Genomic DNA, 20,071 nt, shown 5'->3' with positions numbered 1-20,071 from the left:
TGTATTTTTTTACTCTGTTCATGATCTGAAAATTGATATTCAATTTCGATACTCAATCTCTTCGACTTGATTGCATTAAATCTTTTATTATTATTTGCTCTCTTGTCACAGCATGGGATATTATTTGATATTATTTACAAACTTATCAACAAATGAAACCATTCAATTAATGGCAATTCTAACAGAGTAAATAAATATTACGGATCTAACAAATTCTATCGAACCACCATGCAATTTCTCTTACACTTATGAATAACACCAACAAATATATTCTTACTTCTTTCTGTTCCATTTCGCTCATCTTGTTGGTGAAACATCAAAAGACGACTCTTGCTTTGAATCACAAAATATTCTGGAGATTGTCAACACTTTCGAAACAAATTCGCTTCTGAATCAACTTTTCAGAAAACACCCAATCAGTGTGTACTTGCTCAGTAAACTGAAATAAACAACACAGCTCCTGTTTCTGATTTGCTGGACTACATCGTCTAATGATAATTGCGATCAGTCAAGATCCATCTGAATCAGAAATTTCATCTTTTTCAAAGGATCTCAACGAATCTCGCAAGATCTCAAAGGATCTTAAAAAGTCTCCTTATGCTTTGCACTTTCCTGTTCCAGTTCGATCCAAGTTTCGATCCAAGTTCCAGAGAATAGAAAATGGTAATTCACAACCAACAGCCTTCAAAACTGCTCAGCTCTCGCCAATAGTCTTTCCACCTCCAAACCTTCTTCTGGCTCTAAAGGATAACCACCACTTTGCTCACCGACTGCCCTTAGCTGCTGTTGAACAACACTAAAATCGGGCCCATGATCCAGATTCACTTACACTTGAGGAAGATCATGTTTTACATTGACTGCTAGCTCTGAATTCGAACCTTATCCAGCTCCAGCTCGACGATAGTGCTGCACTGTTCTCCAGCTCCAGCTGGGTTGTGCTTCCTGAGCCTCGAAGACTGGGAACCTGGGAGACTCGCTGGTTCACAAGTGGTTCAAGAGCAAAGCATAGCTTTGGCTTTTGAGACTAACGTCTTAGCTTTTCTACAAAAATAGAACCTGAGTCGAAATGTCCTGCTAACGCTTGGGCAGATCTGGTGTATGCTCGTTATTTCGTTTTCACTCTGCTTTAGATTTCTCTTTAAGACCTGCTCGATTCGTTTCCCTTTGCAAATATCACAGTTACTGTCTGTTGATTTCGAGGTTTTTGAGCTGATGTCACTGAGTTTGGGTTTTTTGAAGTGCATTTTAGATTCTTACTATTAGTAATGCTTCAGAAGCTCTTTAAAAAGTACAAATCATATTACTTAGCATAGTTATATATTTAACACTACATGTAGTCAGTTCTACTTTAATGTTAATGTTCCTTATCCCTCCTAATTATCGCAGTCTTCTTTACTTGCCCATCCTGGCCTAGCTTTGGATCCCAATGTCATTTATTTTCACATAGAACACCAACTTCATCTTCGATCTCATGTTTGCAAAAGCCAAATGTCATTTTTTCCTGCTTCCTTCCTAAGATGTGTTTCGGTGCTTCTTGAAAATACTTTTTGTGCCATTTTTAAGCTTCTTGATAGACACTATTTTGCTTTTACGTTTATTAGATCCTATCGATAAAACATCACTGCTATCCTCTGTTGGTTTGGCCAAATAATCCATGCCACTACTGTTTTCATTGCTACTTTTGTTGTCATTGCTGTTGGTAGCAGAAGGAACAGTCTCTAGAAGATCATTCATCATCATATTAAATTCAAGAATTTTAACATTTTTTTTGCTCACTGCCTCATTTCTTCTTTCACTAGAGTATGTTGTGTATATATCTGTAAACGTTTTGAGGCTGTTTTGACTTTTAAGACTTTCTTTTGTCTTCCTTCTAGTTTCAAGTTTTGTTACACCCTCTTTATAATCGTTATTAAAATCTTGATTTGACCCATTTATTTGAGTTTCTTGGTGATAAGTTGGCACTGCCTCCATTTGTTGATGGTGTATGATAGCTGATTGATGGCTTTTGTGTTGCCGTATTTTTAAATCTGTTTGCTCGCCATAATTTACTGGTAATTGATTTTGACTTATCATATACTGATGTTGAGGTATCATATATTGCTGTTCCGGATTTTCATATCCACCATTTCCTTGTAAATTATTTGCATAAGCATCTTGATTAAAATATTGTATTGAATTTGAATTATTTTCCATTTGGTTCATTTGATTCATTTGATTCCTAGATTTAGAATTACTTGTCACACTACCCGAAAATGAACCATCAGACCCTATTGAAACATTATCATATTTGACTTTACCCACTGGTGTGTTGTTTAAAACATCATTTCCCTTTGAATAGCTTTTTATGGGTACTGGTCTTTGCTGATTATTAATAATACTGACATTATTCCTAGGTGGTGATGATATTGAAAATTGGTTACTGTGAATCTTTGATAAATAATCATATCTAGGAGAATTCGAATCAATTTTTGATATGCCATCTCTTTTCATAGAGTTAATACTATTTACTCTTGAACGAACTACTGTTAATCCATCGGGACAAGATTTGGCATATGGATTTTGCTCTTGAATCAGAATAGAATTATTATCAACATATCCATCTTTAAATGTGTATTCTTGAGTTTGTTGATCATGGCTAATGGAGTTATTTCTAGATTTTCTTAACTGACTATTATTTTCATATATCTGAGAATTTGGATATGGTTCATTCAGAAATATTGATTCATTACCATAAGTATAATTCAATGTTTGAAACTGAGGTACTTGAACTTGTTGAAACTGCTGGGGATTTTGAATTTTGACTGTTGGAAAATAATTATCGCTTTGCTCGCTTATTGAAAAGGAGGTTCCTGTCTTTCGATTTGAAAATTGCAGATTATAACTAACTTGAGTATTTTGAGAAACACTATTAATAAAAGAGGGATGTACATTTGAATTTTTAGGCTCATCTAATAGTTGACTTCCACGTTTACTTTTATCATTATTTCCAAAATTTTGATTCAATTGATTTTGGCTTTCAACATTTAAAAGATTGGGGTTGTAATCATATTGATCAAAAGGCTCATCTACTCTAAAAGGCAGAATAGGCTTGGAGTTTTCAAAAACCGGCTGAATTGGTTCACCTAATCTAAAGGGCAGTTGTATCATTTTTTTTTTTGTGATTAAACCATTATTGAGATTAGATTCAATATAGGAAGCACGTACTGGTATAGAATTGAGCGAAGCTTGAGACTGGTTTTTATCCCACTCAGATAAAAAAGCACTTTTAAAGGTTTCAAGTGATTCATCTAGTTTATGCTGTAATTGATTTACTTGCAAATCAGTATTAGTAATAGAATCACTGAGCTTTATAGGTTGATAGTTTAGGTTATTATTTTGAATGTGATTATTTTCCAGTGAAGGAAGAGAGTAATCTTTTTGAGATAAATATTGATTTTGAGTAAATTGATCTTGAGCAAATTGATTTTGATTAACTGGTCTTAATTTTTCATTTTCTGGCTGATTTACTTGATTATGAGTTATAGATAGTTGTTTAGTGGAAGAAAAAAGAGGAGATTGAACAGAAGCAGAATGTAGAGTATTGTCTGAATGTTCCAAGAAAGTATCTTTTTTTTCCTCCATGATATTATCAACTTTCTTTTCATTTAATTTGACTAGAAACAATTTTGTATTAATTTTTGCTAAATCATTAGTCGATTCATTAACTGATTGGACCAATTCTTTTATTTCAGGTTTTGCACTTGGTTCTAATTTTATATCATCGAGAAGCAAAGATATCTTTTGAATAACATCTAGTGATTCTTCTTGATTTGATTGAGGATCGTTGTTTTGATAATTTTGAAGGTTATCAGAGACAGAAATCTTTGGGGGAGGTGGAGGAGGAGATGGTTGTGATGGTGGAGATGATGGTGATGGTTGTGTAGCAGGTTTTTGTTGTCTTGAAGCCGGATCAAGAGTTTTATAACCAAAACTTTCATAATTGTTTGGAATTGATTGTAAAGACGCGATACTTTGTGGAGTGCTTTTTGTTGTAACAATTTCAATATCAAAGTCATCAGTGTTTTTGTTGTTGTAATTTACAGAATTTTGAGTAATTTTTGTATCAATTGAGATAGTAGGAAGAGTATTATTTTTTTCATGAATATCGTATGGGGTTGAATTTTGTTCAGGATAATAATTGGGGGGTTTTCTTTTACTCATGGTATTTCTCTTTTTGACAGTGTTATTGGCGTTATTATTACTGATATTATTACTAATATTATTGGCGCTATTATTGGCGTTATTATTGATAATGATATTGGGATTAGTATTGATAGTTTGATGGTCATTGTTGAACAATTGTTGTGGGTAGGGGCAAGTGTTTTGAGTTGAGTGATTGATTGGATTTTGAATGGATTGAGTTTGATTATAGAAAGAATCCAAACTTTTATTTGAACGGTGATTATTTTGATAAAAATCGTGTGATTTGTTATTTTCGTAAAGAGAAAGATTTTTGGGAGGCAGGTAGTTTTGTTGATATTGGGCCAATTGTTGTTGTTGATTTATTTGCTGTTGATTTATTTGCTGTTGGTTTATTTGCTGTTGATTTATTTGCTGTTGGTTTATTTGCTGTTGGTTTATTTGTTGCTGCTTTTGCTGCTGGTTCTGTTGTTGATAATTTTGGTATTGATTTTGGGATTGAGAGTCATAATTTTCTGATTTTTTTCTGGGAAATACTTTGAATGAATCACTGTTATCTTCGTAGGATTGGTTGTATTGGGTGTTATTTGAAATTGGATACGATAGGGAATCAAAGTCGTAAGGGCCTCTTTTCTCTTTATCGTAAACGTTATCTGGAACATTAATATTTACAAGGGAGCAGACTTTTATGACGATTTGGTAGATGTTTGGTCTTGATGTGGGATCGAGTTGTAACATTGCCTTTATTAGGTTGATTAGATCAGAGGAGAAGGAGTTGGTTGGGATGGAGTAGATGGAGTTTTCTATGGCGAATTCTGGGTTCAAGTTGTTTTCAAAGGGAGTTGTGTAGAAACATAGCTTGTAGAGAAAGACGCCTAGGGCCCAGATGTCAGATTTTTGGTTGATGGGAATGTTTTTGTAGAGATTGATCATTTCTGGGGATCTGTACTGGGGAGTGGTTTGTTTGTAGATGTCGTTTTTGAGGATTTGGAATTCTCTGTTGTTTCTGGGGGATCTTAGGACAGGACAGGTTGAGCCAAAGTCGCATAGTTTGTAGATGTTTTGGTCGTTGATAAGGACGTTTTCGATTTTGATGTCTCTGTGGATTAGAGGGTTTGTTAGATGGTGCATGCAAGTGATAGCTAGAGAGATGTCGTGAAGGATGGATAAGATTTCGAATTCAGTGAGTCTGTTGACGAGTCGTTGGTTCATGAGATCTAGTAGGGAGTTCTTTGAGCAGAGTTCCATCAAGACGAAGAATTGGCATTGTGGGTTTGACGGTGATTGAGATTGGTTGATAAGGTATTTTTGGGAATCAATGTAGTTGACGATGTAGGGGCAGTTTGAATTTGATAGTAGTTTCATGTAATCGATTTCGCTTTGGAGTTGTTTTAGGCCCTCTTCGTCCTTTACTAGGACTCTTTTGAGACAGGCGATGGAGTTTATGAGATTTGGGTTGATGTGGGAGGAGCTGTTGAAGTTTGTGTTGGATTTGGAGTGTTTGGAGCTTGGGATGGTGATTGAGTTGATTTTGACTTTGTAGATGTGGGCAAAACCACCTTCAGATAGGTAGTTTAGGATGGATATGTTGTAGGAGCCCACAGTAATGTTTTCGCCAGAGGAGTATTTGTTTAGATATTGGTTCATGTTGGAGATGAGATCAGAAGTTAACGAGGTGAGAAAAGGGTATTAAAAAAGACATAAATTTTTTGGATGTATATAATAATTTGTGATTAATGTTGATATTATTATTGTTGATATTATTATTATTATTATTATTATTATTATTATTACTATTATTATTGTTATTGTTATTGTTATTCAAATCAAATTGAATGGATATAAAGTAATATAAATTGGATGCAAAGGATGATTAGGAGGTGGAAACGACTTGGAATATGAAACAACAGAGTTAAAATCTTCACAAAAGAAAGAAAAGAAAAGAAAAGAAAAGAAAATAAAGTGGTATAAGATGGGTTTATTAATAATTGGTATCTAAAATAAGTAATTATGTATTTAGATATTTATATTATATTTCTATTATATTTACGATATATGATATATGATATATAGAAGCGTGACAATATAATGATAATGAAAATGAAGATAGTGAAAATAGTGAAGAATGATAAGGATTTGAAGGTGTTTAAGTCTTGGTAACGTTTTTCTTTTTTCGTCAAAAATCCAGGGACTTAAACATAAAATGTATGCTTTTATTTGATGTTTTTTTTTGTTTTAATTGGAATTATAATTAGATTGATCGATGTGATGCGATGGAAAAGAGAAGAAATAAGAGAAACTGTTATGAAAGGAATGTTTTTAAAGGAAAAGCTATAAATAAATCAAAGGGCCAACCAGTGAGTAGAAGTGCAGACAAAAGAGGAAAACGATGGGAATGGAATTGATGGGAGGATTGCAGCTGGGTGTGAAGTTGGAAAGTAGTGGGAATATAGCTAAATGTAGCAGTGTAGCAGTAGCAGTATAACAATATAGATGTAGATGCTGATATAACAATAATACAATAACAATAAAAATACGATAAAAGCAATATATCCTCTCAAATCCACAGCAAAGCGATGCTGATATAGCCTCTTCTGCTGTTTGGCGCAGGCAGCTGCAGAAAAACAGCACCGCGCAGGCAGCCGCAGAAACGCACCAGCCACACGCGGGCGGAGGCTGAAAGAAGCGCCTGCGAAGGCTCACGGTCGGAGCTCGGTTGGACTGGTTGATCCCGCCGATTTAGCCGGCAGAGACAGCCTACTTCCGGTCAATATATCACACGACAGACGGTTAAATCCTGGCGCACTTACCCGGCACGTTCCTTCGACCGCTCTTTTTCGTTTTGTTCAGAGTATCAAAACAAGATATCCAGATTAACACCAGATTAACACCAGATTAGTGTTGCAGTTATGTCACAGCATGGCAAAGTGGTATACATTGGGTCTATCCCCTACGATCAGACTGAAGAGCAGGTCCTACAGATTGTGAAATCCGTAGGGCCTGTCTGCAAATTTAAGTTGATGTTTGATAAGACCACAGGCAAATCTAAAGGCTTTGCCTTTGTCGAATATGTGGACCTGGAGACAGCAAAGAGTGCTGTACGCAATTTGAATAACTATCCCATTGGTAACAGGAGCTTGAAGTGCGACTTCAGCTTTGAGACGAGTATCATCAACAACAGCAACAGCAACAGCAACAGCAACAGCAACAACAACAACAACGGCAATAACAACAGCGGTATGGACAGCGACAGCGGCATCAACACCAACATCCACAAGATGAGCCTCAACGACGAAATGGACAGGAAGCGAAGAAAGCTCAATGACGACTACGAGATGCACAGCATCCAGAGGAAAATAGGCGTCAACAAGGCCATCGACGCAAACAAGTTGGACCAGCTCAGCATCGAGGAGGTGTTTCCTCCCTTACCCCCGGGCGTTCAGCTCAACCCTGACCAAAACGTCTACGAAGCAGTATCCACCATTCTCAGCAGCACCGATGAGGGCCTTTTGCTCCGGATCCTCGATGACATGCAGCTCATGGCCCAGCGCAGTCCTCGTCTAATGCAGTATCTCCTCCAGAAGAAGCCCCAGTTGACCTACACCATCATCGAGCTCCTTCTCAGTTTTGGCTACATCAGCTCCCAGCAGATTGAGTCCATCCTCCACGAACCCTCCTCCACACTGCTGCCCCTGCCCCTACCAGCGATGCTGCCCTCGGAAACAGACATCATCCGGAAGATTCTCCAGCTCTCCGACGACGACATCACAAAGCTCCCGGACGGCGCAGACCGGGCAAACGTGCTTCAGATCCGACAAAACTACAGAGACGGCCTCTATCCTAACTTGATCTTGTGACCCGTTCCCGCTGCTGCAGGGCCCTGCTCCCCCAAATATATTACCTAATACACATTATCCTTTCTCTCTCCCATTATCTACCGCACTTTCACGTGCCAGGCCGGGTCACTGCCACAAACTCTCATTTGTCACTCACCTCCTTCAAACATTACTAATTCGTTATCTCCATCTCATTCCATACAATTCTATAACTATAGATATTATACTATATTATATTTACTATATTATATTTACTATATTATATTTACTATATTATATTATATTATACTATATTATACTATACTATACTATACTATACTATATCATATCGTATCTCTAATTATCCTACTCAAATCATATCATACCACCCTCTATTTGTTCTAAACAATGTCTAATCCACCTCAAAATCAGCCTCCGGTCGATAACAATCCTCAAGATAATAATCCTCAAGATAACAATAATCTTGATGATCAAGTGTCCCATATCACTTACACTGCATATTACGAAGTCACTCCAATGAACGACCCCAACCACTCCAACGACAGCACCCAACCCAATGACAATAATCCGCCAGACAGAGATCCAAATAACTCCTCAAGAATAATATTCTCTGGCAACACAAGATCCGGTTTGGTCAATCTGCTTTTATCAAGCCTCTTTTCCTTCTCCAACGTTATTCGTGCTGATATCCCAGATTTAGCTAAAAAACATGCTTCTCAAAAGGCCATCAACTCATTAATTCCGGTCCTGCAAAAGCATCTATCCTCAAACAATTGCTCCATCTGTTTCGAGTCCTTTGACCTGTTTTCATCCGACGACGAAAAGGAATTGAATAGTCAAAAAAACAAGGAAAAAGAAAAAGAAAAAGAAAAAGAAAAAGAAAAAGAAAAAGAAAAAGAAAATAGAAAAGAAAATCAAGATCCAATACTAGACAATAACGACTTTGAAATGACTGACATCAATACCACAAACACCTCTTCTTCTCAAGATCCACTCCCTATTCCCAGAAATTTCTTATTCGCTGAAGATGAACCAATCATCCCACTAGCTGCCGACCCAACTGCAAGATCCTACTACTCCTACGATCACCAAACTGAATTATCTATCAAAAAATCAAAACTCGAAGAAAAAAAAAGAAAAAAATTATTCAACAACTTGAAAAAATCTCACATCCCAGTTAAAATGCCCTGTTGTGATCACATCTTTGGTAAATCTTGCATAATCAAATGGCTCCAAAACAATATAACTTGCCCTCTTTGTCGTAGAGAAGTTGATTTTACAACAAACCACAATCCATCAACAAACAACATCCCCAATTCTCCTACAAATAATGACACAGATCAAGACGAATCAAATAACTTTATAATCCTCACTTTCCCCTTAAACGCCTTCTACATATCTTCAAACTGGGCTGGTCCAGCTCACACCATAGATGATCCTGATATCCCAATTCCTACCAACCCATCAAATTATCCTTCTGCTCCTCCTCTTCATTTTGCTCATAATTCATTAGGTCAAGATCAGCCCCCAAGACACTATTTAGATCCAAATCCACCTATAATACGATCTTTAAATCGAATTCGAAATCAAAATCAAAATCAAAATCAAAATCAAAATCAAAATCAAAATCAAAATTCAAATCTCAATTTTGATAATGATACTTTTGAATTACCCTTATCAAATATACCATCTCTTCTGCCTAGTTTCGTTTTCCTCAATTCCTCTCTTCAAGGACCAAATTCAAATTCCTCTCAATCAAACCCAACAAACACTAACACTAACACCAACACTAATACTAATACCACCAACACCAACACCACCAACGCTAACACTAATTCGCCCACACTAAACACCTTAAATACCTTAAATATCTTAAGTGCCTCTGATATCTCTGATACCTCAGATTCAGACAACGACAACACAATATCCAACGATCCTCTAATCGCAGAAACACTACCCACCTCAAACTCAACGACAACCTCTTTACAATCTCGTCCTCTTCTTCCTACTGGCTCGGGTGGTCCTCAAAGACTAAGGCACAACGCCTCTTCAAGATCTCATCCCTACTTGAGAAACAATCAAAATTCCAGAGCAGCTTCAAGAAACTCCAGTCCCTCAGCTTCCAACGTAAATCTCTCGGACAGGTCTTCTTAGCTGTTTGTAGATATTCTCTTACTCTTTTTGTTGTTTTTCTCCTACTCCTCTTACTCTTTTTCTGTTTTGTACCAAGGTTTGTGGCCTCTCATACACATTTTTCTTGCATCACTTCTATATACCCTCACGTACTCTCTGTAATTCTCTTCAAATCACCTCATTGTGCACCCTTTGAAATGTGGGGAGAAAAAAATACTGCTCACTTTTATTTCGTCCATCTTTCTCCGGTCCTATTTTTCCTATAAATACATTTTCTCTCTTTCCTTTTGGATTCCAAAATGCTTTCCTTATCACCATCTCTTCTTGCAATTACACAATGGCAAAGCTAACTGACTATTCTTTTGACCAGTTCTCGGGCTACACCTTATCGCCCTCTGAGAAGAAATCGTTTCTTGATTTCTACTCAATGTTTCCTTTACCAACTGACCAAATCGACTATGGTGAAGCAATCCCAAACTCACAAAGACAAAACTATTCAAAGATATATAGACCAAAATCTCTAGTCAACCTTGACATCTCAAATCCAAACGATCAACCAAACTTGCTAACATACTTGCATCCCTTCTTGGACACCTATTTCAAGTTTTTTGAAATTGCTAGCAATTTATGGCCTAACCATAACTGTCTAGGCGAAAGATTGTTCAACCAACAACTCAACTCTCACAACGATTACTACACTTTTCAAACCTTTGATCAAATCAAACAGAGAAGAAACAATCTAGGCTCTGGTATCCTAAAAATCGTTAGAAACAACAAAAACTATCAAAATTTCATCAAAAATGATCCCAATATCTACTCCCACTCGGATTTCAATTATGAGTTTATACTAACTCTTTACTCATCCAATAGAATAGAATGGGCTCTAACTGATCTAGCTTGTCAAGCTTACAGTTTACCCAATACCACTCTATATGATACACTTGGTTCTGAGACCTCGAATTATATCTTAAATTTAACTCGATCTCCCATTGTTTTTTGTTCTCGTCAGAATATATTGAAAATCTTGCAATTGAAACAGATTCATGAACACGATTTGAAAAATCTTTTAATCATTGTTTCATTTGATGCCTTGAATCACAATAACGCTGAGGACCAATCCTTGAAAGAATTGGCTGAATCTTTAAATCTACAATTATATGACTTGGTCGAAGTTGAAAATATTGGAAAGGCAAACCCTTTACCATTAATCCCTTCAAAACCAAATGATTTATATACAATCTCTTTTACTTCTGGCACAACTGGTGTTCCCAAGGGTGTTGAAATAACTCAAAGGAATTTATCTGCTGGTCTTACTTTGGGGTTCACTCAAATTGGTAAACCAAGTGTTGACAGAATTGAGCATCTTACAGAAATTCAAGCCAAGCACTATACTAAAAACCAACCAAGAACACTAGCATTCTTGCCATTAGCTCATATCTTTGAAAGACAATTTGCTGCCTTTGAATTAGTTTCAGGTGGAGCAATTGGATTCCCAAGTTCAACTAATCCGATTCTGAGACTAATTGAGGATCTAAAAGCTTTAAGGCCTTTTAGTTTAACCGCTGTTCCAAGAGTTTTCACTAAAATTGAAAGCTCAATCAAATTATTAATTGATAATTTACCTGATTCTCAAGCAAAAGTAATTGAAAATTACATATTAGATATCAACGAAGGTCAATCTGGGTCTGGGTCTAGTTATGATACTAATGAAGAACTCTCTCTTATCAATAAAGATTATGTTGACTCAATATTCCAAAAAATTCATGATGAGTTTGGGTTTCATAATATTCAATTTTGTGTAACAGGTTCAGCTCCCATTGCTTCTGAGACTGTTAAATTTTTAAAAGCAGCTTTCAAAATTGGGTTCAGACAAGGTTATGGATTAACTGAATCAATGGCTGCTGCAACCATCAGTAAAGATGAAAGAAATCCGGGCTCGTGTGGTGTTGGTGGTTTAACTGTGGAATTCAGGCTAAGAGACGTCTCTGATATGAACTATTCTATCAATGATTCCGATGGTATTCCCAAGGGCGAATTAATGCTAAGAGGACCTCAAATATTCCTAGGATATTTTAAAAATAAAAAGATCACATTGGAATCATTTGATGAAGATGGATTTTTCCATACTGGAGATATTTGCAAGATCGATCCAAATAATGGTAATAGATTGTATATTATTGATAGAATCAAAAATTTGTTTAAATTATCTCAAGGAGAATATATCAGTCCTGAAAAAATTGAAACAGTTTATCTCTCATCATGTCCAATAATTCAACAAGCATTTGTGTATGGAAATTCAATAAAGAATTATCTTATTGGAGTATTTGGTTTTGATGTTGAAAATTTTAAGAAAAGTATCTTGAATAAACATATTGATCTTTCAATTGTTAATAATTTTGAAAATAAAGATAATGAACAAGTTATTAAAAGATTTAATGAGTTGATTGATAGCAATGATAACAGAGCAGATGATTACAAGTTGATTGAATTGATTAATGAAAACGTGCTATTAAAAAAACCGGTAATTCTGTATTTAAATAATCAAGTTGAAGAATTATCGAGACAACTTAATAAAAGATTGTTACAAAATTTTGAGAAAATTCATAATATTGAGTTTGCAATTAACCCTTTAACAATAGAGGATAACTTGGTCACACCAACTTTAAAAGTTAGAAGGTCTAACTGTAATGCATTTTTCAAAGATACAATTGATAAATTATATAATGAAGGGTCTCTAATTGATGATAATAAATAGGCTCTGATTTTAAAGAGATTTAATTTTTGTTTTTGTTTTTCTTTATTATATATATATATGTATAAATTTATAAATATTAATGAAAAATTTAAACAACCTTTCTAGTTATGGAAAAATTTATTTGGAATATGCATGTTGACGCGTAAGTTTTTGCACCAACATGCATACGGATACCGGACTTCTCACATGCATATGTTATTGACTTTTTGGTTTGTTTTTTTTGGTTTGAATGAACTTTTAATTCAAATATATTTAGGATTAAATCAAAACAAAAAACATAGGATTAGAATTTACTTGTGTTTAGGAAAAAGAAAACAATAGTTTTAGATATACTTTATGGGATTATTAAATAGAAATCAAGTGGATTGGTAACGTTGGTTATTGTGATTTTCAGTGAGATATCTAAATAAAGGCAATTCTTGATATAATGCAATTATTAAAACTATTTTTTCGAGATTTTCAATCAAAATATCGTGGTTTTAAATTGGCCCAAAAATACAGTATATTAGTGGATATAATCTTGAATAAACAATACACACCTGGTATCATCAGTCATCAGTCATCAGTAGGTGTATATTAAAATTAGGAAAGATCTCCCGATACAGAAAAGCGGGACAATAATAGGTTTTTATTAATGTGTTGATATGAGAGGACAGAAAATAGTTTGTGTCTTTTTTATAAGATTTTTTTCTCCCTTGTTGTGATGAAAAAAGTGAGAACTTGTTAGGTGAATTTCTTTTTGTTTGTGGTTTACAGTGAGAAAATGGATGATAGTGAACGAAAATGAGGAACACGAAGACCTGGTCATCGCAGTGTGATGTTGCGTGAAGATGAATTTGAGGCAGAAATATTGTGAGCGAGCATCGTCAATGTGGATCTGGATGGGCCCACCACGACATCTCGCCCAGATAGGTAATGAGGCTCACGGTAGGGCTCAGAGCAGTGGCGTGTGATCACGTGCTTAACTAACAAAGAGTGAGTGTGGCGAGTTGCAGCACGAGCATACTCCTCAATAGGATGGGAAACGAAGGTTGGGATTAGGGTAAGACACATTGAGATCGGCAACTGGAGAAGAGCAGTGGAGGGGGCTGGGACCAGTGATGTGGAGCGGATAAAGACATGCAGCCGGCCGCTGCGAGCGGATTGGTGCTGATTAGGACGAGCGTGACCTGGGCCGGCAGCTGGAGAAGCGCGCGGCGGAGGTAACAGCGAGCCAAGCGGTGGTGGCGCCAGGGAGCTTCCCCAACGTAAACAGGGCGTTGGTGGGTGCAGGGTGCTGAGTCAGCCACACGTGTGCTCATGCAGACGCGCGCGGTTGTTTGACGGAAGCGGCCCAGGGAGCCGGCGCTGTGCCGACGGTGGGAGTTTGATACTCTTGTTTGATACTTTTATTTAATACTCTTGTTTAAGACCCATCTTTAAGACTACCCCCAGCTCCAGACTCCAACTTCTTTAATACTCACCACTGAATGCTCTTTGATGCTCTACACTCTTTAATCTTTAATTCTCTTACCTCCCTCCCCAACAATCACCTATTGTCGCTAGCAGTCGCTGCCAATTTCATAGTCCCTAGACGACGTGCTCGTGGTTCTGATCTCTGGCTGTGATAACCTAACAAACCTCTGGCTGCGCATAAAGTTCTGCAATCCCCAAATTAAACTATTATACTTCATTGGCCTGGATCTATCATAATATGAAAGTTTCTACTAATTACCTTATATCTAGTCCTCCAATATCTAATTTCTCTCATCCAGTCTCTCCCAATTTATAGATTCCCTTTCTTGTCTGTTTCTTCTCCAATCCCCCGTATTATCAACTCAACACCTCAACACACCAAACCAAATTTCAAGTTCTATCTTCAACAGAGATTTTGAAATTTTTTTATCTCTCATCTTTACCCTTTTTTGTTTTCTAACCCTTTGTTGAATTTTATTAATTTCTTTAAAATTCGTTAAAATTCTTCAACACTATCTGCAATCTAATTGCAATCTAATTGCAGTCTAATTGGAAATTTTCGGTTTTTTTTGACAATTCCTTTGATCTTTAGATTAATTTAAATTTAAAATTTTATTTAATCATTAATTAATCATTAATTAATATTATTGCTCATACTTTTTTAATTTCTAATCTCTAATCTTCCCTTTTTTTTTATTTTTTTCTCTCTTTTTCTCTCTCTCTTTCTTCAACCAACTGTTATCTTATTTTTGGTCTCTTTTTTTTGAGATCTCTTTTTAACTGCTATTAATATACTTCAATAATGAATGAATTAAATAGTTTAACCAGAAATAATATTAATATTAGTATTAGTAATGATAATGACAACAATCCTGCCAATGAGATAAATAATAATAATAATAAAAATAATAATATTAATAATAATAATCCAAATAATAATCCAAATAATAATCCAAATAATAATCATCAAATTAACCAGAATAACACCAACAATACTAACAATACTAACACCATTGATATGAATATTGACAATTTTAATACCAATTTCAATTCTTTTAACAATTTCAATTCTTTTAACAATTTCAATTCTTTCAATAATTTTCAAAGTTTTTCAACTAAAAATGATATCAACCAGAACAACACCACCAACAATCCTCCCAACAGCTTGCTCCAAAACAACAACACACAATCACAAAAAACTCTTTCACACCAAGATATCACCAACAACAACAATAACAACAAAAAAAGGAAAAAAAGACCTGCTGGAAATTTCCCCTGTGAATATCCTGGCTGCGAAAAAACCTTTACAAGATCTGAACATCGCTCAAGACATATGCTCAACCACAATCCTCCTGTCATTTACACCTGCCATTGGCAAAACTGTTCAAAAACTTTTGTTAGAAATGATCTCAAAGTTAGACACCTCAAAAGACACAAGGAAAGATTGAAAAAGGAAGAAAACCAGAAAAATCTAGAAATTGAAAGCATGAAAAATAAAGATTCCCTATACAAAGGAATGGGCACAATTAATTTGAATCTAAACTCCACGACAAACAGCTTGGGTAATATTCACAACACCCATAACACTCACAATACCCACACTAATAACCAGAACAATATCAACAATCTTCTGAAAATTGATAACGACATCAATTTTGGTGCCAAAAATACCATTAATATCGATAACTCCACTGAAAAAATCGAAAATGAAGTTATCCATATCAATAAAAAAAGTAAAAAGAATGCTCCAATCGAATTTGTCTTTTCTGTTAATAATTCAAATAATTCAACTTCAACTTCAATTTCAACTTCAACCTCAGCTTCAAATTTATCTTCAAATTCAACCTCACTTTCTTTAAAAAAGAAAATCAAACCCTCATCCAATAACGCTGTTCCAATGAATAACCCCATCCCAATGAATAAATCAAACTCAATAAATTCATCCTCGCTATCCAATAAAATATTTTCAAATCAAAATCATAACAACAACAACAACACTAATAAAGACAATGCAAATGATAGCTCTTTAAACATACCTCTTTTGAATAATAACTTAATCTCAAATGATTTATCAAATGACCAAAAATTTGAATCATCTCAATTGGGCTTACCACTATTTGTTCAACCAAACCAAAATGAAAAAAGATCATCCATTAATACTGAATTTGAAATAAAACCTAGCTATAATAAATTAATAAACAACGATTTGATTGACTCTCAAAACATTGACCCTAACAACAATTCGAATAACTCTAATAACACTGAAATAAACGGTTTTAGCATAACAAATGATATCAATATTAATGAAATAAATACCTTAGCAAAACTAAACACTTTAAATGATTTTAACCCCATTTCAAACATAAGTAAAAATGACTTAAACCAAAATAATAACATAAATAATAAAATAAGTAATCAGAATTTAAATCAAATTAATAATAGCACAAATAACCAGAACTTAAATAACCAAAATTTAAATAATCTGTCTCCTTTTCAATTCAAAAATGATCAAAACCCTTCACAAAATCAATCAAATCAAGATAATTCTCATTACCAAATTCCAAATAATAGCCCTGTGCAACAGGCTCTGTTTTATAATACTCCCTTACCTCCTCCACTTCCTCCTCCCAAAAATCAAAATCGTTATCCAAACAAAACTAACCAAAACCAGAACCAAATTAATCATGACTATTCAAATCCAAACCTACGAAGTAATCAAATTAATCCTCCACCTCCATCATTATTTGGAAAACGCACTCCTCCCACTAGACAAAATAATCAAGATGTCTTGACTGATGAAATATCTGGATTTGATCCAGTAGATAATAACTTTTTTAACTATATATTTCACAACCATGATGTATTAAATGGCCCATTATCTATATCGAATAATATACCACAACAGCAATTAAACCACCAAAATAATTATCAAAATATAAACCAAAAAAATCAAAAATTTCAGCAGTTTTCTCAAAGAAATTCACTTCCTAACAATAATTTTAATGTTCAAGAAAGAAATCAAAATGGCCGAAATACTTTTCTTCAATCTGAATCTTATAATGATTTTAAAAAATTTAATAATAACAAAAATTTGAACAATGGAAACATCTCCAATGGCTCAGATATCTCAATATCAAGCAATTTAAGCAATTTCAATATTTCACAACCAAATTCTCATCTGATATTCGAAAAACAGTCTCAGTTTTTCAGCAATAATTCCAATCATAATAACAATAACAATAACAATAACAATAACAATAACAATAACAATAATAATTTTAATCTTAATAATTTATCTACTAATGGAAGTGTTAATAATGTTAGTGCAGAACATATTAAATTCAATTCTACAAACACAACAAATGAAAGTTTTAATAATAATAACAATAATAATAACAACAATAATATTAATAATAACAATAATAATATTGAGCGTAAAAACTCGATAAATAATTTCAATAGAAATCCGGAAAATAATATGCAATTTAATACCAACAATAAAAATAATATGAATCGACAAATTAGTTATAATTTTAATAACATAAATAGTGTCAACGCTACCAATTATGCAACAGATATATTTGATAATATAAATTCATTTCCCTTTGAATTTTCGCCTGGAACGATGACTGAATTATTTGCATTCTCGCCAATTTTTCCTTCTCCTTCATCTCAAACGTTGATAAATCAAGATTTGAGGAACAAGTTTCTTAAGTTAATCCCACCATTAGAAGAAAATCCTGATTTTACAATTGAAAATTTGGAAAAATGCTTGGTTTCTTATTGGTCTCTTTTTCATATATATCTTCCAATCTTGCATAAACCTTCTTTCAATACATTAGATTCTTCGCCTCTATTGGTGCTTTCCATGATAATGGTTGGGGCTGGATATATGAGAGGAGTTGAAGCTGAGTGTGCAAACTCTAGTCTAAACAGTTCAATGACTCCAGGTTCAATTCATGGTGGTCAAACAACATTTGTTAATGCCAAAGTCTTAGCGGATCTTATATGTGTGCCGTTGAGAGGTTTAATTTTCAGCCATGAGGATTTCAGTCCCCCAGCAGAATTGTGGGTTTTCCAAAGTTTGATTCTTTTAGAGATCTATGAAAAATTTATGACTTCAAGAAAATTGCATGAAAGAAGCTATATTCATCATGGAACTTTGATTCAGTTGCTTAGAAGAACGAGAACACTTGGTGGTGATCCTCAGAAATACGAGTTGTCTAGCAGCACAGCAAGTGAAGCTGAGGATGAAGAAGATGATGATGACAGAAAAAGATTAAAAGCCAACGAATTATGGAAAAAGTGGATTGAATATGAGTCTATGAACAGAGCGGCCTTTATGGCATTTTATATGGATATAAGTCATGGTATTATATTTGGGCACCAACCAATTTTATCGGTTCACCAAATAAGAATTTGCATGCCTTGCAGTGATGAAGTATGGGAATCATCTTCTCATGAAATCAACAATAATCTTAATCTTAATACAGATAATGATTTTGGTTACAATCCAGAATTTTTGAACACCCAACTACCCCCGAAATTTAAAAATGCTTCTTTCTTCATGGAACTAGGATCTATCATCAAGTCTAAGGAGATTAAATCCAAATCTTCATTTGGCATGAAGGTTTTAATGACCGGATTATTAGCCATATTATCTCAATTGCAGCATGATCATTTACAGTTTTCTTTATATAAGGATTCAACTGTTGAAATATGGAAAGAAAATTTGTTAAAAGTTTTGGATCATTTTATACACGATTACGTTAATGGTTGCTGCAACTCAAACACATGTCTTTTAATTAATGATACATATTACTCAAATTGCAATTTGGACAATCTCAGCGAAAATAAAAATAATAACAATGGAACAGGTTCAAGTGCGATGGATAAAACATATAGCACAGCTACAAATATAACAATTGGCACAAGTGGAAGCTCGTTTGAGCCAATAATACCGAAGTATTATTTATCAAATGACACTAGATGTAAGGTTCCATCATATCATTTGGCTCATATCACCATGACGACAAATCATTACGATTTGGTTATCTATGCTGGAGCACCATCAAGAATGAATGTTAAATCTAAATCAATCAATTATGACACAGTTAAGAAAAGAATCGAAATATGGTGCAAAAACATAAAAAGTAAACTATCAGTCTTACATGCATACTTGTATCTCTTTGAAATGTTATTGAAACCACAAGATGTTTTTAATGAGGGTGATTATAGCTACAAGCCATTGGAAGATCCGATTTTGCAAAGAGTCAATGCCATGGCTATTTGTATATTAACTATATGGGCATATAATTTTACAACAGAAGGAATCGAAAATAAGCTATATGATGAAGAAGATAATTTAATCGTTAATAGTAATAATATTAATGGAATCGAAGGGCTTGAGGATGGATATGAATACCTTCGAAGAATTCGAAACAGTCTAAGTAATGAATGTGGTTATTCGTTGCACTGTACAAAACCACTTGATTCCAAACATTTTATTCATATCAGCAAGGCTCAAGCATTGTGTCTAGATTCAGTAAAAGATAAGAAAAATATGGTTGGGTTGTTAAATTTAATTTCAAATGGGTTTTCACAATCAAATTGGGAATTATCTAAAGAGTTTTCCAAATTATTAAAAAATTGTGCTGAACGAAGTTTAGGCCGACATAGAGTGAAGTGTGATTTTATGTATAATGATATTAGA

The 20,071-nt window shown here is 34.5% G+C and overlaps 7 protein-coding genes across 7 annotated transcripts; 5 read left to right on the top strand and 2 right to left on the bottom strand.

The window, feature by feature from the left end:
- Positions 1 to 491: 491 nt before the first annotated feature.
- Positions 492 to 800, top strand: ASCRUDRAFT_9116 (uncharacterized protein; the record flags this gene model as incomplete). The annotated part of the gene is made up of 1 exon (XM_020195071.1): positions 492 to 800. The coding sequence occupies one exon, from the start codon at positions 492 to 494 to the stop codon at positions 798 to 800; it is 309 nt and encodes a 102-aa protein (XP_020046225.1).
- A 96-nt stretch (positions 801 to 896) lies between these two features.
- On the bottom strand, positions 897 to 1,378 carry ASCRUDRAFT_108019 (uncharacterized protein). The gene has a single exon (XM_020188703.1). The coding sequence runs from the start codon at positions 1,242 to 1,244 to the stop codon at positions 993 to 995; it is 252 nt and encodes an 83-aa protein (XP_020046224.1). The 5' UTR covers positions 1,245 to 1,378; the 3' UTR covers positions 897 to 992.
- Positions 1,379 to 4,468: 3,090 nt separating this feature from the next.
- On the bottom strand, positions 4,469 to 5,826 carry ASCRUDRAFT_81788 (kinase-like protein; the record flags this gene model as incomplete). Its single annotated transcript, XM_020194661.1, has 2 exons — positions 4,469 to 4,644; positions 4,731 to 5,826. The coding sequence occupies 2 exons, from the start codon at positions 5,824 to 5,826 to the stop codon at positions 4,469 to 4,471; spliced, it is 1,272 nt and encodes a 423-aa protein (XP_020046223.1).
- Positions 5,827 to 7,088: 1,262 nt separating this feature from the next.
- Positions 7,089 to 7,847, top strand: RNA15 (Rna15p; the record flags this gene model as incomplete). Its single annotated transcript, XM_020189849.1, has 2 exons — positions 7,089 to 7,344; positions 7,540 to 7,847. Coding segments are annotated over 2 exons (564 nt in total), but the record flags the coding sequence as incomplete, so codon positions are not given.
- Positions 7,848 to 8,402: 555 nt separating this feature from the next.
- On the top strand, positions 8,403 to 10,169 carry ASCRUDRAFT_71398 (ubiquitin-protein ligase SAN1; the record flags this gene model as incomplete). The annotated part of the gene is made up of 1 exon (XM_020191929.1): positions 8,403 to 10,169. The coding sequence occupies one exon, from the start codon at positions 8,403 to 8,405 to the stop codon at positions 10,167 to 10,169; it is 1,767 nt and encodes a 588-aa protein (XP_020046221.1).
- A 316-nt stretch (positions 10,170 to 10,485) lies between these two features.
- On the top strand, positions 10,486 to 12,903 carry ASCRUDRAFT_36613 (long chain fatty acyl-CoA synthetase; the record flags this gene model as incomplete). Its single annotated transcript, XM_020190702.1, has 3 exons — positions 10,486 to 11,491; positions 11,528 to 12,567; positions 12,628 to 12,903. 3 exons carry the CDS (start codon positions 10,486 to 10,488, stop codon positions 12,901 to 12,903), a joined length of 2,322 nt encoding a protein of 773 aa, XP_020046220.1.
- Positions 12,904 to 15,598: 2,695 nt separating this feature from the next.
- On the top strand, positions 15,599 to 20,062 carry SDD4 (Sdd4p; the record flags this gene model as incomplete). Its single annotated transcript, XM_020189480.1, has 3 exons — positions 15,599 to 16,016; positions 17,934 to 19,154; positions 19,269 to 20,062. Coding segments are annotated over 3 exons (2,433 nt in total), but the record flags the coding sequence as incomplete, so codon positions are not given.
- Positions 20,063 to 20,071: the final 9 nt, after the last annotated feature.

Source organism: Ascoidea rubescens (assembly GCF_001661345.1).
Source record: "Ascoidea rubescens DSM 1968 unplaced genomic scaffold ASCRUscaffold_10, whole genome shotgun sequence".
Classification (NCBI taxonomy): domain Eukaryota; kingdom Fungi; phylum Ascomycota; class Saccharomycetes; order Ascoideales; family Ascoideaceae; genus Ascoidea; species Ascoidea rubescens.
This window is presented reverse-complemented; position numbering and strand designations above follow the sequence as displayed.

What these genes read in the sequence shown, in the direction of transcription:
- ASCRUDRAFT_108019 (XM_020188703.1), bottom strand. Translation starts at nt 1,244, where the DNA reads ATGCACTTCAAAAAACCCAAACTCAGTGACATCAGCTCAAAAACCTCG.